The 17,448-nt window shown below is 42.7% G+C and overlaps 1 protein-coding gene across 6 annotated transcripts in view; it reads right to left on the bottom strand.

Annotated features, from left to right (window-relative positions):
- Nucleotides 1-17,448, bottom strand: part of glra1 (glycine receptor, alpha 1) — a 118,303-nt gene that overhangs the window by 23,893 nt on the left and 76,962 nt on the right. For all 6 annotated transcript variants that reach the window (XM_005741237.2, XM_005741236.2, XM_005741235.2 and 3 more), the window contains 2 exons: nucleotides 7,291-7,505; nucleotides 432-578 (listed from right to left, as the gene is read on the bottom strand). In XM_005741237.2, coding sequence (XP_005741294.1) covers nucleotides 432-578; nucleotides 7,291-7,505 — 362 coding nt within the window. The remainder of the gene's footprint in view (nucleotides 1-431; nucleotides 579-7,290; nucleotides 7,506-17,448) is intronic.

A 17,448-nucleotide genomic window follows, 5' to 3' on the forward strand; every position in this document is an offset into this window, starting at 1 on the left:
CACACACACACACACACACACACACACACACACACACACACACACACTGTTTTCTTGCGTTGAAAGTAAGTTTCCATTTTTATCTGTAAAAACTGCACATTTGTAGATCTAAAATATTAGTTTCTCTCGTGCTTCGGTTCGTGCTGGGACTGGTGAAATAACTGACCATCAATAAAACAACTTTGGTTTCATATTTCCTCTCCAAAGATCCCTTTCTGTTAATCCAAATCAGGTCAAGAACAAAAAGCAGAAGCCCAAAATGATTTGTATTAATTTTATGATTATTCAGAGACACCTCTGTGATATGAACAAATTCTAAGTCTTGAATATAACTCATCAAAGTTCTGCATGAAGGACAGACTCGGTGCGGAGATGTAAAAATGCATGAATTTAAAGGTGAGGCCGTGCCATGGACGCTCAAGGCGGCTCACCTTCATGTGTCGTCGCCTCCGTCTGAAGCGCAGCAGCTCCTTGTGCTGGCGGGCGATGAAGTTGACGGCGGCGTACTCGAGCAGGGCCGAGAACACAAACAGCAGACAGACGGCCATCCAGATATCGATGGCTTTTACGTACGACACCTGTTAGTGGAGATGGGAAAGAAGAGGCTGTCAGAGGGTCTCTGTGCGTCGTGTCTGACTTGCTGATAAAAAAAAGAAACCCTAATAAAATCTAACGAGCATCTAAAGATCATTTCACCCTGTTTGGTTTGAGGCTGGAGGCAGTCGATTAGAGAAAGTTTGTCGGCTTCATTTTCAGTTCATGACTTTAAACTCCAAATGTTTTCTCAAATGACCAATTTACACCAAATGATGCTCCTGCGACATGAAAATAAGCGTTCATAAAGGAACATTTATTGCTGTAACTGATGCAGATAAGTGTGATTTATGCACTCATTGTACTGACAATGAGTGCATAAATCAGATGATATATGTGGGAACAAATACATTATTTTTTATTTTCAGCTCTGTGGTTTTAGATCTCAGGAGACGCTCCCTTCGTTTGAAATTTGGTATTTTCTGCTAATTTTTCCACTTTATTTTATAATGTTTCATTTACCCTCCAAAAAGACTTTAATGCATAAAGTCTGAAAAGGAAAAAGTGAACCCGTGTGTCCTCTGCTTGTATCAAAGTCAGAAACTGAGCCTACTGCTAACCTGATCTCAGTAAACACTCGCCATACTTTATCATACTTTCAGCTCAGCTACTTTCAGTAAATTTGATAAGTTAAAATCATTATTAGGACAGAAAGATAAACCAGGGTATGATCACTGGACTGTGACCACAGCTGGCTGCACCCCTCAACTCGAGGTTTCACAACAGATGTTCACTGACTGATGGGTGACAGTGTGTATTTAACCTCCTAGGACCTGGCGTCCACATATGTGGACATTACATTTTGGGTTGTCTAGACCAAAATACTAAACCTTGCCCTACAGCGGCCTAATATCCACTTACGAGGACAATATACTGCCACTGTTCTATCGAAGTTTTAAACAAATATTCTCATATGTGGATCTCATTTCTTTTAGAAACAAAAATCAGGTAAAAAAAAAATATATATATGGTAATTCTTTGCTTTTACATTCATCGGGTCCCAATATGCCCAAAGATCAAAGAGTAATTAAAAAGGCATGCCACGGAAGACTTCGGGTCTTAGGAGGTTAAATCAAAGACTGCAACAATTTGTGGGGCCGTTAATATTCAGAGTTATCTTCCCCAGCATGTCTTTTATCATGTCTTCCTTCTCTCACCCCAACCGGTCGCAGCAGATGGCCCCGCGTCTCCCTGAGCCTTGTTCTGTCGGAGGTTTCTTCCTGTTAAAAGGGAGTTTTTCCTTCCCACTGTCGCCAAAGTGCTTGCTCACAGGGGGTCATATGATTGTTGGGGTTTTCTCTGTATGTATTATTGTAGGGTCTACCTTACAGGATAAAGCGCCTTGAGGTGACTGTTGTTGTCGCTTATATTTGGCGTTGTATAAATAAAACTGAACTGAATTATGGCAGTCAAGTTATGGTTGGTGTATGTTTTTATCTGGCAGCAGGGTACTGGGACTTTAGTAAGTGTTACCGATCAGTGTAAGCTATTGTTGAAGCAATACGCCGTTCTTATAGAGCTTCCCCTGGTCACTCAAACAAACGACCTAAAAATCCAAATAAGCTGTTTCCCCAATGAAATGTGAAGATTTTGGCGAAGTGCTTTTTAACAGAGGAAAAGGATTTTATAAACATACTGGTTTCCTTCAGAAAGCATAAATGTTTCCAGTTTGCACACAATAGCAGAATGATTTCAGAAAAAACAACAGTGAACAGGGTGAATATTATTGCTCCTGAAAAACTGACCTTTTCATTGAGCCCGAGAGGTTCTCCCAAGAAGAACAGGCTGGGATTACTGAGGAGAGGAGTGAAGACTGCAGTAGATGACTGCAGGCTGTTATCCAGCAAAATGGACTGTTAGCTTCAGGGGTAATCATTACCCTGGTAGTTTTTGTTTTTTGCGAAATAATTTGATTTCTGTGTGCAAAAGTAAAATAATCTAAGCATCCAAATACATTAAAATACTTTAATTTCATAGTGGTCTGATAATCTGTACTCATTTATACATTTGTCTGCAATATCTGAGTGCACAGGAATGAGTGATGCTCTGTATCTTTATCGCAATAAAGGCATACGTGTAAAGGTATTTCCACTGTCTTGAGCTTAGACTACGAGGTTAAGGTGCTTTCACTACATTATTAAATTTACCTGACTGCATGCACAGCCAGGTGCACGTAAAACACAACACTGGGCCCAACTAGCTCACAGAACCAGTGAAATTACAGCAAGACGGCCAGGGCGAGGACTGTCCAGATAACACGGGCTAAATGAAGTCTGGTTGGATCATTGTATGATTGCTATCTGCCCGCCAAGTACCTTTATTCGAGTGCATTCGCCCGGCCTGTCATTACAACTCTTCATCTCCAAACGCAATTACAGCGTGCAGCCTGAGAGGGAGAACCTGGTCTGTCTCGCAGAGAGGAAGCCCACAATCAGCCGTTTAAAATCCAATTAAACTATGACTTTGGATCACTTTACACAAACACAGAGTGCTTATCATCGCCGTTCGACCTCGCTGTGATTCGTGCTCGTTTGTGCCGTTCATGAAAACGTTTATCTTCGAACGCCTGAGCGACTCCCTCCCCGAGCTGCCGAGAGGCCTCAACGCTCAGTGGTGATGGTCATCCAGCCAGAGAGACGGGGATGACTCTCCCACAAAAATGATTTCACAGACACTGAAAGAAGCTTTTCCTCCTTTGTGTGAAGCAGTAGAAACAATCTTCAAATCCTGCCCAGCACACACATTACCTTTTCATACATACTCATAAAATCAGCATGGACGATTTTAGAGGTCAGCTTTGGTTCCTGTGCTGCTTTATTTTGGACTGTATGGTTATGTTCATAAACTTGAGCAGATCCAGAAGTAAAAGAAGCTTTTGAATGACCCCTTCTCTAAAATAGTGCCTTCTCTGGTGCTGATTCTGGGAAGGCAGAGCATTAAGTGAGGTAAATGAAGCAGATGGAGAGAGAGTCTGCACCACACTGTTGGACAACACTTTATTTCCTGATGCTGTTTTTGTTTTACTGCCAACATGAAGCGTTATGAGTGACCACAGTTTTCCTTATGCTGCTGGTACAGATTTCTTAAATTAGCTCTCGCAGACTCTGCTTAGCTATGAAATCTGGCAGGACTGAAGCACACTAAACTCACGCTCTACATCCTGAGAGTGACTCGTGTGTTTTTACTGTGTCCACAGGCGACTGTTAGCTCGGTGCTGCAGTATGATCTGTGTGAGGCTGAAAGCTCCTGACAGACAAACTGAGCAGTAGCGACCTGCTGAGCAGCTTAGGCGGCGTTACTGTACTCATGCTTCATAGGGCAAGGATCAAAAAAGAAGAAGAAGAAGAAGTAGTGGCGGGCCGTGAGCTGAAAGTGCTGACAGACTGAGCAAGTGTCTGGAATACTGAGGGGGGATTTTCCCTTATTTTCTGCCATAATCATATTGCATTGAATGTTTCCACAGGTTGAAATAATGAGGTAAAAATGTGTGTAAGAATAATCCACAGGAGCCTAAAACTCAGGCATCAGACATGGTTGTTTTGGTCCAGATAGCACCCTCCATTGCTGTGACATCAGCGTGAGAGAGGAACGTGGTCAGCACAGCACAGTGACGTACTGCTGACGTAGCCCGTGTGGGTGGAGGCGACGCCTAGCTTCTACCCGTCTTTGTGTGACCCACTCACAGAGGGATTCAAGGCATGGGGTAGCTTGGAAATCGTTTGGGGCACGTGAGTAGAGTAGCTGGATAGTCTAGTGTGAACACTTGGGAACAACAGATTGGAGTTTCAATCCTTTCACGCATCTACAAAATGTCCCCAGGCTAACCTCATCCTGATAAAAGCGACAGATAACTGAAGCATACCGGTTCATATGTGGCCCGATCAGCAAGCTCCATATCAAGTCTTCAGGATGAGAGGACAAACTGAGAAGTGGGCTAGTGGAATACAACGTGCATGGAACGGGAAAATGTGGGAATGATGGATGGATAGATCATCTTTCAGTACTGAACAGATGATGTTTTTTTCTGTGCTAATCTGTAATGTAAGATAATCTGACCATCCTTCTTTTTTAATTTCACCAAAGTTGACATTAAACTTGGATTAACAGATCTCCCCGCAGTCATCCTTCACCTGTTCAGATTTCCAGCACAGTTCTGCTGACTCAGCAGCACTCTGAGAACTCTGAGAGGGGCTTCCTCAGCATCGAGTCACGACTGGACTGAAGGTTTCTGACGGGGCATCAGCTGTTCATGCATGCAGCATCACACAACTGAGCTCCCTGTCAGAAGATCAATGCATCGATCCTTTCTTCACTGAGAGACAGAAAAGAAATATCATCATAAATACTAAAGAAGGATGTAGTTTCCACACAGCCAGTTATCATCCCTGATGTGTCAGAGAAGGGGCTCAAAGTTTTCATAACCTGGTACTGAGGTCTCGGTCCTGGCTCCCCACAGAGGGATGCTTGTTCAGAAATTTAAACGCACGTGTCACAACACGCTGGGTTATTATGTATTCAAGCTGTTCCTAAACCTGATCAGACATTTTTCAGGGGCTTAAAACTAACTGAGCAGAGAAGGCAAAGGAAATAAAAGTGAAGACGTGGAGACAGAGGCGTGCAGTCAGTTTTGCTGAGAAGCTTACGCCAACCCCACCTCTCCTGGTTCCTTGTCTTTCGGTTGGGGCCGTAACGCTCATAGCCGCTGTTTGTATCCTGGCAGCAGCAGAACCGAAGGAAACGTCTGCATATTTCTGCGACGTCTGTACTTTCTCACAAAAAGGATCTGCAGCCCTGAGATGAGAGCGCCCTCATCTGAATCAGTGAAGTCAGCCCCTCTCTGAAAGTCCACTGCTACAGGTGAACTGCAGCCGTCCCAGGTCTGTGGCTGGGGCTTAGAGGGTACAACAACATGTGTCCCAATAATGGTACGATAAGTAGACGTGGAGAGAGTCATACTGTGTGTGTACTGTGCTGTATATGGACAGCATGATCAGCTGAGCAGAGATCTCGCCTCGTGTCCACTTCCATCTGCTCTGATCTGACAAGCTGCAGCAGAAACATCTGAAGAGAGCCATATGTGTGTGTGTGTGTGTGTGTGTCTGCTATCAATCGCACACAGAACACTGTGAGAACACTCACAGAACACTGTGTGTCTGTGTGTGTGTGTGAGGGAGGGAGCAGCATGCCCACCTAAGCTCAGCTGTGCTGTGTGATCATTATTGTGACAGCTGAACTGCAGAGGAATCATGGTTCACTTGTTCAATTTTTAGAGCGCATGAAGCACCTAATGTCAACAGAGTGTGTATATGTGTGTGTGTGTGTGTGTGTGTGTGTGTGTGTGTGTGTGTGTGTGTGTTTGTGTTGGGGATTACAGCTTTCCTGGACGTAATTATACAATCCTACTAGCTCACGCAGACCCTGACCATTTTTTCACTTTAATCTGAAAATCCCTGACAGTAAAAGATTCCTCTCGCTTTCTAAAACATATTGTCTCCATTTTTGTCTCCTTGAACCTTCTTTGTTAAAGGTCTTTTTTTTAATTCTTCCTTCTTTCATCCCTCCATCTGTCTGCCTCTCGACTTCCCTCCACTCTGTCTCTAATTTGTCAGGGAAAAGGAAATTTTTCTTTCCCTCCCATTGATTTATCTTTTCCCTTCATTCCAACTTTTCTTCAATTAATTCCTCTCTGTCTACATCGTCTTTGTCACTGCCTCTGTCATTTATGTCCCTTAATTATCAGAAAAAGCTGTAGGCCTTCCTTCCAACAGGGATGAAAAGACATCTGTCATTAAACGGCACGTCATGCATACAAATTCTTCCTGCCGTTGCTTCATATTTTACTTTGTTTTGGTGTTTTTGGGGGTGTGACGGATGAAAAACAATATCTGTAAAGGTAAAAGTCAACAGATGTGAAAATAAGCTTACGGATAAACTATCAGCTCAAACCTGAAAGTTCATCACAGGAATAAGATGATTTTGTTTCTGTCTTTATACAGAGTTAAGTACTGAAGAAGAAGCAGTAGAATATTAGCTTATTATAAACACTGGACTGGAACATAAAAGGCATAAAATAGCTAATTCTGTGATTATCCTGCAGCTTTCTTGTATGTCATCATTACAAGCTATCATATGAATAAAATTCTTGATATAGGAGTTTTATGGGTTTTTTTAAAATGTTTTTATTTATTATTATTTTTATGTATTTTTGCAGTTTTTAGGAAAAAAAATAATTAATGACACAGAGGTCTCAAAAAGTCACACAACCCTGTGAAATGTTACAGGGTTAAGGAATACAAACCTTTAAAGTGGCTCCGTTCTGCTGTTTCTTATTTCCTGTCTGCTGTTCCAGTTTCCAATAATGAGCCAAAACCTCGAGCGTTACAGTTTCTTTCTACTCGTACCTCTGTATGACGTCTATATGATAATATTGTATTCTCAGGCACCTGGCTATGAGTGTAAAAGCTGCACCCTCCTGCTGTTAATACCTTCCATATGGAAGGGGAAGACAATCAGATGGAAGGTCATTGTAAGGGGGAGGAGCTAAAACAGCTTGTTTCAGACAAGCACTGAGGAAGGATTATTTTAAACTGTGAATCATGCAAAGCTGCTCTCTAAGAGTCCAGGAATAAATGAATTAGAAATAAGGTATGTTCATGAAGTCCAAGCAGACTACAATAACGAGTGATTTGTCCTCACCTTGGGCAGAGACGCTCTTGAACCGGAGCTCTGCGTGGTCATGGTCAGCACGGTGGTGATGCCCAGGCCCACCCGGGCGGGCGCGGCGTCCATGTTGATCCAGAAGGAAACCCAGGACAATATGACTATGAGCAGAGAGGGGATGTACATCTGGATCAGGTAGTAACCCATCTGACGCTCCAGGTGGAAACGAGCCTCGATACAGGTGAATTTACCTGGGAGGTGGGGGACAAAGAAGTGTCTTTGATGAGGTCGGAGTTTGTGGGCGAAGAGATATGAGACAACAGAGAGAGCAGAAGATATGAGAAAGGACAGCAGTTTCTTTGGGCTCGTCCTGTCGAATGAGAAGAAAGAGAAGGGTGAGGGTGACAAATGTCCTGTTACTGCTGCTTTGAGTGAGCACACCAGCTTAATTACTATTAACACATTCTTGTCTCAGCTGATCACATACTAACACATCAAAACCCACTGGTGTTGTATTTTATAGAACTGTGTGGACCCTTTAGCTTGTGCTGTTGATGTGCAGGGCGCATGCAGGAAAGATGCCAGGGTGGTCAGGGAAGTCTAATCTTAAAAGTAGAAATACTGTCTGTCTCCCGAATCCAAACTGGAAGCTGGTTCCACACAAGAGGGGCCTGAAAACTGAAGGCTCTGCCTCCCATTCTACTTTTAAATACTCTAGGAACAACAAGTAAGCCTGCAGTGTGAGAGCAAAGTGATGGTAAACGGACTGGTTCTCATATAGCACTTTTCTACTCTTCTGAGCACTCAAAGCGCTTTACACAACTTGCATTATGCATTCACCCATTCACACAAGCACATTGTTCTAAGTAACATTCACACACATTCATACTCTGATGGATGCATCAGAGAGCAATTTGGGGTTAATGCAGACTAGGGGAAGCCAGGAATCGAACCTCGAATCTTTCGATCAATAGATGACCTGCTCTACCGCCTGAGCTACAGCCACCCCTTGGTCAAATGGAGTGATATGGTACTATAAGGTCATTAAGATAACATGGGGCCTGATTATTAAGTACACCCTCTCGCAACACCAATCATCTTCGTTATCGTCATGAAGAGTCCTGCAACCTTGTCTCGTGTATTCTACTTCAGTGTGTTTCAGAGGGACGAGGTGGGTTGCAAAGTGGCTTGCAGATGGGCAGTGCATGGTGCAGTTTAAACATCGGAGTCATCAGGGATTATGGAATTAAGGGATTAACTTTAAATTCTGTGTCAATAACAGAGAGAAAACCCGAAGAATCACCAAATTAACCACAAGCCCTGAGTTCAGTTTCAGAGCAAGAGATGGTGGTCACAGATCATGGCATGTAAAAGTAACAGTGCCCATTTTTGCTGTTCTTATCTTTAGCGTTTTTTAAAGCAACTGGTTTGGTTTTTAATGAGATGGCTTACGACACGCATAAGACTTTCTCTCCACAGCTTTATATTCATGGAGCCAGTCATTTTGTGTCGGTAGGTGTTCCATTATCACACGGAAATCTCATTTGGAGAATGATTGAACTTGCAACACATAAAGCACACAGCGCTGATTCCAGGAAAAAGAAACGACGCTGGTCAATGTTTAAACAAAAGCAAAATGTTCTTTCATCAGTTTCCCAGAGGCAGTGCGGTTCCATTATCACCGAAGAGTGTTACTGAATTCTCGATTATCTTCATTTGAAAGGGCACATTAAACATTGGCAAAGGCACATCTCCTTGAAGAACAGGTGGAAATGATGAGACGGAGGGTAAATTAAAAGAACAACAAGCACAGATTGGAGGAAGCAAGGAAACAAGAGCGAGGGGGAGAGTAAGAGAAGGAAGGAAGGAGCTCTCAGACTGAAAAAAGGATGAGCCACAGAGACGATGCTGACGTCTTTGAGACAAAATGTCATCTTCCTTCAGCGCTCATGCTAAGCCAAAGCAGAAAATCAGAGAGACGTACGGGGGCTCGCCAAATATCAAAGGAAGCCAAACATGTGGCACATCTGAAAACAAACCCAGGAGGAGGTTTGGGATTCAGCCTGCCACTCACAGAGTGTGAAGAGGAGCGAATCATTTCCATCTTCACAGCACAGCAGCATTTTTCATCACTCTAAGAGGACAAAGTGCACAGTTTATTTTAGTCCAAGAAAGAGAAGATGAGGCATTGTGTTTAACAATCCATCAGCAGCTAAACACAACCAGGAATAATCAGGTTTATCAAAACCAGCAGCTCAATAAAAATATTCAAAATATCCTGTTTACAGTCCAAGTTAAACAGGTGAGTTCTGTCCCTCTGCAGGTGTCGTGACGAAAGAAATTATCTTTAAAGACAAAAACAGCATCAGGCTGTAAACATGCTTATTTCTGCTGCAAAGGTTCAACAGTCTATGGAGACTGACTCACTGCTGGAGCCTCTAGTGGACAGTAGAGGAATTGCAGCTGTTGGCTTCATTTCCAGCCCTGGAGGTCACCTCTGGAGTTTAAAGTGTAAAGAAAAGATGCTCTGAAAGTATCTGGTGACCTGAGCCAAGCTTCATATCAGCTGCACTGAAGACACATCTGTTATAACGGCTGCATCAGCGTTGTGCTCATCTTTACATGAGCTTTATGTCCTGCAGCATCCTGCTACTTTTGGCTGTTCAGTTTTATTTTAGAAAAGGCTAAAGTGGTCAGCTGAAACCCGACAACTGTATGACAGAGGAGGGAAAGCACTAATTATTTAACTACGGGGAGTAACGGTGTGTACTCTCAGACGGTTCCACTCCAAACGAAGATGGCTCCATTGAGACGTTTGCATTTTCTTCTCTGTACATCTGCCTAAATGCTGACTGAAGCAGGCCAGTTTGCTGGATTGTTGGTTTTGGAAAAGTACATCTGTGAATAACTCCCACAATCATGACCAACTCTGTTATTCCCCAACAGGCACAAGCACTCTGCCTTTTTTCACTCATTCAGGAAGCTCGGAGTTGGACACATCTTCATAAATCAGTGATCAAACAGTCACGTCCATCTTATCCGTCTGAGTGTTTCTCCGGCACGCTTGTTGTGTCTGTGTAGAAAAATGAATTTATTTGTCTTTGTCGCAACGTAGGACCGTGAGCTGGATATTTTTGTCCTACATCTCCTCACAAAGCAGCACTTTAACTTGACTTTGTTGCCTTCTTAAGTCAGCGCACTACATGCAGTGTGCTGTTAAAAGCCCGCTGATGCGTTTCCCTTGTTGTACCTGCCAGAAGCACTGCTCATCCTTTTGAGGGGAAGCTCTGGATGTTTATGCTCACAGCATGCTGCCGTGAAAAGGGAGTGCAGAGATTAGGAAGAATGGAGTCAGGACCTACTTCTCCTAATCCCTTTGCTCATGCTGTACTACACTGCACAGCAGTACAAGTACACACTGTGCTTTAGTTTTAGGCACTTTAGATTTTTAGATACTTATCCGAATTCATTCAGCAGCATCACTGTGGTCTCGAACATAGAGCCCGACAGAAAGAAGCTTCTGCAGACACAAGAAAAGGTGTAAATCCTACAGCAGATGGCGAGAACCCCCACAGAGGCCTGATCTCAAAAATCACAGAGTCAGTCTGGTTTTACATGAGACAGTCATTCATCTTTTTCTGTTTACAGGATGCAGTCTGGAGTTTATTTGGAATAAATAAAAAAGTATTCATGACATTATTTCTGACATCATCCATACTTTGTACAAACCTGGAAGCAAACACCCTTAAAAGTTGAGAAATTTTGGTCTCGGTTCCTGTTTGTGTTTTTTATCCTGGTTATATTTTCACTCAGTTATCTGACGCGTATTGCTTTGTTCCAGAAAAAGATGCGGTCCACTCTCACTGTAGATCCTAGATGAACACTGCATTCGTTTCTACTGTTCGTGAGAGCAAACTACATTTTCTGGGTTTGACATTGACGGAGTCTCGGGAAGAAGAAGGTGTGTCCAGATGAAACATCATCAGAACTGATTTGACAGATGTGACATGACAAACCTCTTATTGTAAGTTCATCATAACAATTCTTAAATGAAATGTTTGAAATCAACAGCAAAACTGTGCAGCTGCTGTTTTTGTGGTTTCCTGCAGTAAAAACTGACTCCAACAAACAGGATCATTGAGACCAGTTATCTGTCCAATCCTGTCAAAACTGGCTCACAGTGAGTCTGCTGCACTTGTATCTCATTCTTTTGGTCACAGCAGCATAGCTGCACAGCTTTACTTCCACACTCGGCTCTCTCTTCACCACAGCAGACCAGTACAGCCAGTCCACATCACCACATCACCACATCACTGCACGAGATTTGGGAATATTTTATCATCTGAAAAGTGTCTTTGCTTGTAAACACATACAGAGACATCATCTAATATCAGTTTGAATGCCTCTGTGATACCTTACCGACACCTGAAGTTAGCTAATTAAACATTTTTGTTAGCACAACTTGTAAATCAAATGTAAAGGTTTATTTTCTGTGGTGATGTAGACTGGTTGTACTGGTGTGCTGTGGTGAAGCTGAGTGTGAAACTAAAGCCTTAATGGTTAATCTGCTGTCCTCACATGCTACCATGAGCTCTGGGTAGATACACCCTCCGTAGGGTATCTGCTGCTTCTCCACACTGACCAGGATGCCTTGTCTCTGCCATGAGGTGTTTCAGGATGTCCTAGTGCTGTGCTCCTCTGCTAAGTCTACTGCCCCTTTGACCCGGACCCAGATCAGCAGGAGAAGATGGATGGATAAGTAATGGTATGCTAAGCATTATGCTTATGCTAGTTAGCCACGCCAGGGTCCTAACAGTGATAGCTGTAATGCTTTGGTTTTCATCTCTGGATGACAGTAAATGGTAAACAGGCTGGTTGTTATATATGGTCTGTTAAAGGTTAAACATTATTTTCAAATCTGAAATTCTAGCATTTAAAATGCAGACTGCAGTGGGTTTATTTGCATTGCAGCACTGTAGCAACAGTAACCGTGTCCCTCTGCCTCTCTGTAATGTAATGAGCACACTGGGTCTCATAATAAACCACAGAGAGCGAGATGGCCGAAGATCCATTTAATCAAAGACGATCAATGCACGGTGGCCTCATCAGTTAGAGTTAACCCTAAAAGACTGGAGAGAGGAGGAGTGAAAGGAGGGAGTGACCGAGGAGAAGAAGGATGTCAAGTGGAAAGTCGGAGAAACTTGAGGATAGAGCGAGAGGAGAGAGGGATGAGGAGGAGTGGAAGATACAAGAGGGAAGGAGAGAATGACGACAGCAGGAGGAGGAGGGGGGTGAACTTGATTTATAGCTGTGATACACTTCAGAGCTTTTAAGTGCTGTCCATATTTTCTATCTGATAAGAAGATTGAAATTATTCAGCCAGGCCCATATCTCACTGTGTGGAAGATGTGTGTGTCTCTGCTGTACTTAACACTGTACATGAACTCACACCATTCATGTGTGTGTGTTTAAATCTGTAAATTCACTCATCCCCTGCAACAGAGGTGGCATGTATGTAGGTTTACATGTTTCTGTACTACATCACACTCCGTCTTCTCGGCCTGACTGAGAATCAGAGACGCACCAACAAAGAAGAACCAGCACGCCCGCTCTTTAAATATTTCAAAACTCGTATTGATCACAAAACCAACCTGTAACCTGTTTTAAACACCTGCTCAGAACTCATTCTGATTGGCTCGCATTTCCTTAACTGCGCTCTACCTGCTTCGCTGTCTCCTGTCTGCCTCTATAAACTGCAAATGTGGAAATATCAAAAGTGAAAATGCATTGTTCCTGAACAGTGAAGGCAATTTAACGGTGAAGACAGCTATGCTAAAGGAGAAGATTCTGTCAGGTCCTCGTTCAGAGTTTTAGTTTTAGGAATGTTTGCTATGATAAACAGCCAGATTCATTCAGCCACAGCTGAAGCTGCGAGGGAAGACGCGCGAGGGAAGACGTGGCAGCGACGCGCCTGTAAAGAGTCAAACTAACCACTCTCAACTTTGTGGCAAGTTATTAATATTATTATTATCATTACTGTTATCATTAAATCCTGTATTGAAACAGGTCATCTCACTGAGATGGAGATCTCTTTTTCAAGACAGACATGCACAAAAACCAGAGGTAGGGAGAGTAGCCAAAAATTGTACTGTAAGTAAATGTAACTGAGTAAATGTAATTATATGTCGCTCCCTCTCTCTCTCTGTCTTTCACTCACACAGACACACCACCACCATCAACTTTGCTAAATTGCTAATGAAAAACATTGATCAGGCAGCTGTGAATGAGCAGCAATGTAAATCCAACTATTTTCACGGTTGTTGTGGTCGTGATCATTTTGTGAGGCCACATCGAAAAGGCTCGGATGAGCTTTCCAAAGTTCTACAAGTTGTGCCTCCATCGCTTGTGTCCAGATCACACGCAGCACTACCGTGCTGCAACGTCTTTTTCACCGACGTCTACGTGTTTGCGCGTGAGCAGTGTGAGCACCCTCACGAGCGATTGATGATCGGGAGCTGCTCGAGGTGTTAATCGCTTCTCGTTACCCCAAGTATACTACACGATGCACGATGAAGGCCAAAATCGGGCCGATCACCAAATCGGTCGCACGACTCAAAAATCGTCTCAAAATGGGCCAAAAATCGCACAGTGTAAGCCCAGCATTACAGCAGCAATGTTTGTTCGCTCAGAGAAAGAAAAAAAAGGCTGCAAAAGTACAGGGAGGAATGGGAAAAGGAAAACACCTGGCTGGGAAAATGCACGATAACACCTTTAAAGCGCACTGCACTGTGTGCCGGCGCACTTTTTCCATAGGGATGCTTCTAATGGTGGGCACATGAAGAACATGAGGGGCGTGAAAGCTCGGGGAACCCTTAACCAATTTCTTGTCCACCAGGCCACGGCAGAAGCAGATATGGTATGTAAACACTGGTTTGTTTTTTTTAAACCCTCTGGTTAAGGTTAATATGGGCATGTGCAGTGAATATCAGCGCTATGTGGCCAGAAGTGTGATAATATAATTTATTTTGTGTAATAAACAACTGCAAGGATAGATGATTACAACAAATAGATCACTAATACATAAAAGTAATACAGAGATGAATAATGATGATGAGTTATGATGCGTAATCATGGGAACAAGCAGGTTTACAAACAGGAGCAGCTGATTAGCATTAGAAAAGCTGAAATAATACCTCAACTGAAGCCAATTGTACTAAATGCACTATATGTGCACTGTTACAAGAATATTTTTCGTTCTATTGCTTTCTATTAATTTATATAATTTTAAGTTAAGCAGGACAGAGTTCTTTTAAAGAAAGATTTACTTATATTCTCAAAAGGTAAGCATGACAGGCTTCTGTGTAAGAAAGAGACCTGTTTTACTCTGTTAATGTTGTCATTTTGAGCTAAAAATAAATGGCTAAATGATCATTTGTTTCCCATATGGTCATATCACAAAGAATATGCATCTGCTTAAATCAAATTCAAGTCAAATGGTTAAAAAATAATTTCACACACAAAAAAAAAAAACCAACAAAACGGGAAAGAAGAAAAAAAACGGGGTGCCCCGGCCATGGCCACGAGGTGTCCCTTATTTATTTTTCAGGGAGTTGGCAACCCTAGTACCGAGCCACTTTCAGCAGGAGACGAAGTGGAATATGGACAGCCTGACGGCGGGGATTCTTCATGTCGATGTCAATTAAGAACCAGGTGAAGGCTGAGAGAAGCCACTCTGCAGGCGTTAGGCTATTAACAGCTACCTCACGAAAGAGTACCACGAACGTATCGTTAGCCAGAAACAAAGTGCCCTGCAATGCAGCAGAAAGTGTAATTAGTATTTCAAACAGGGCTTTTTATGTGTGTGCTGGAGTGGACGGAGGGAGGGGGGAGCTCCCTCGCTCCTGGAGTCACAATAGACTGCAGCTAATAAATCTGAGGAACAATGACACCTTAATTCCCTCTTAATGCTTGATTGGGAAGACGCGACGCAAACACACGCCAACACACGCTCGTGGCAGCACGCACGCGAGCGCAGGCAGAGATTGTTACAGAGGAGATAGAGAGGAGGGAGGGCAGAATGTTGTCCTTGAGCAATTCACGTGAAAATGCAGACGCGAGCTGCACAGGTGCAGAGAGGCTCCACACAGAGCTTTTTAGCTAATTGTTTTGGTAGTGCCACGTTCAGCCTTACTACTCGCCAACCACTGGGGGTGTGGCTAAAACGCTGGCTCACCTAAAGCATCTTCATGGAGGCAGGAAATCTGTTCAGAATTTTTAAGGAAGCCCGAATAATTGTTGAAGTCTGCTGTTGGTCTCTGCTGTACTAACATGAAATGCCCCTCTGAGCCTCTCTCCAGTAAAATGGACTCAGATGAATCTGAGTATGAGAAGTGCTGTTTCTCTGTGCTCTGGGTTTAATCTTTAGTCCTTAAAGCTTTCTTTGAGTCTTTGAATTAAATATTGATACTGACGATCCATTAACTGTGCGGACGATGTATGACGCTTTTAAATGCACTCAGAATTTCAAACTGTTTGAAATACAGTTTAAAAAAATTAAACAGTGGAGGAATTAGTTATTAATCACCTCTGACTCTCTCCCACACCGTGTCTTGGTGTGTCTTCCTCCTCTCAACCCCGAGTACGTGTGCTTATTTAAATTTGTGATTAAAGAAAGAAAGAAGTTACAGCAGATTAGCGATGCTACCCTCCTTAAAAAGAAACAAGTTTTTGGGTTCTAGGTCTTTGTAGTTTTATATTTGGGGTTATGTTGGGATTAGGGTTCTATGCTGTGGGTTATATTCCCACTATTTCTTTTGTGTTATGTGTTGTGTTTACTTCCTGATAAAGATGCTTGACATAAGCGTCTTATGGTGCTTTCAGTTGTCAGCTTCAGTTATTCCATATTTAAAAAATATTTAACAGTGACAATGAGACGGAGATACTGGGACAAACAAAAGTCTCCCAAAAGCTAAGACAAGGAAATGTAACGGAGTGTTTGTAGCGCTCGGCTTCACTCTGACTTTGTATATTTGAGAAGGGCTGAATTTGAGTTTTGGGGATCTGTACTTGAATAGTTAATGTTGCTGATCAGTTTAAATTTATTGATTGATTTTGTTTAATTTTATTTTTCAGAATAAAAGTTGGTTCAAGTTGGTCAAAAAAATGTTTTACAGTTTAAATAAGGATTTATTTTATTTGAGACAAATGAATGCACTTTAAAATGTAGTAGTAGTTTAGAGAGTTGCAGTACTACTGCATGTACTATGTTTTAGGTTAATCTATATTTCTTTCTTTTTTTTTCTTTAAAAAAGGTCATCTTTAAAAGATGGACTTATAATAACAATTTTATAGGCAAATTATATTATTTATGGTCGCGGGGCAAGTTGGGGGGCGTGAAATGTTTTCTTCTTCCTAAGGGGGGCGTAACAGGAAATATTTGAGAAGCACGGAGTTATGGAGGTCCTTGCATTCCTCTGTGTTCTCAGTCTGTTCCTCTAGCCTTGTCTCTGTATCGTGGCTCTCTTCCTGTTTTATTTCGGTGACTGCTGTTCTCTGTGTGTTGTCTTTACCTCACCTGTGCCCTCGCTGTCTGAGATCAGTGTGTTGTCCCTCCTGAGTGTGAGTTTTCCCTGATCCTCCTTGTTCTGGGTTTCCTGCTCTACAAATGCTCATTTTTAAGTTCATCACTGTTTCCTGAATCCTCCACTCTCTGCCTGCCAGCACAGCCAGTTTATAACAGCAAGTTATGTTGATTCTGGTGTAAATTTTTTCTGCTCTCTTTCATCAATAGTTCACTTTAAAAAAGACTCTAACTTCAGTTTACTGAAATATGATTCTATCAGTATTTGATGTCCACACTGCAGCTGAACCACTTTTTTTTATCTACAGTGATTCGGGAAAGATCCTGGAAACAGCTGATATGTATTCATGTACCAAAGCTGTGGATTATCATCACTTCATTGTCTTTGTGTGTGTGTGTGTATGAGGAAGAGTGCGTGTGTGTGTGTGGGTGTGTGTGTGTGGGTGTGTGCAGAGTTGTGTCAAGGCTTTTCGTCTGGAGGAGGATCATTCATCTCCTGAGTGTCGACAGCAGATGTCAACCTCTGTGTGAGTGATGCCTCTGAATGGAAACTAATCAGCCTGCTACACACACACACACACACACACACACACACACACACACACACACACACA

This window comes from Pundamilia nyererei, unplaced genomic scaffold, assembly GCF_000239375.1.
Source record: "Pundamilia nyererei isolate P.nyererei 1_Seehausen unplaced genomic scaffold, PunNye1.0 scaffold00108, whole genome shotgun sequence".
In the NCBI taxonomy this organism is placed as follows: domain Eukaryota; kingdom Metazoa; phylum Chordata; class Actinopteri; order Cichliformes; family Cichlidae; genus Pundamilia; species Pundamilia nyererei.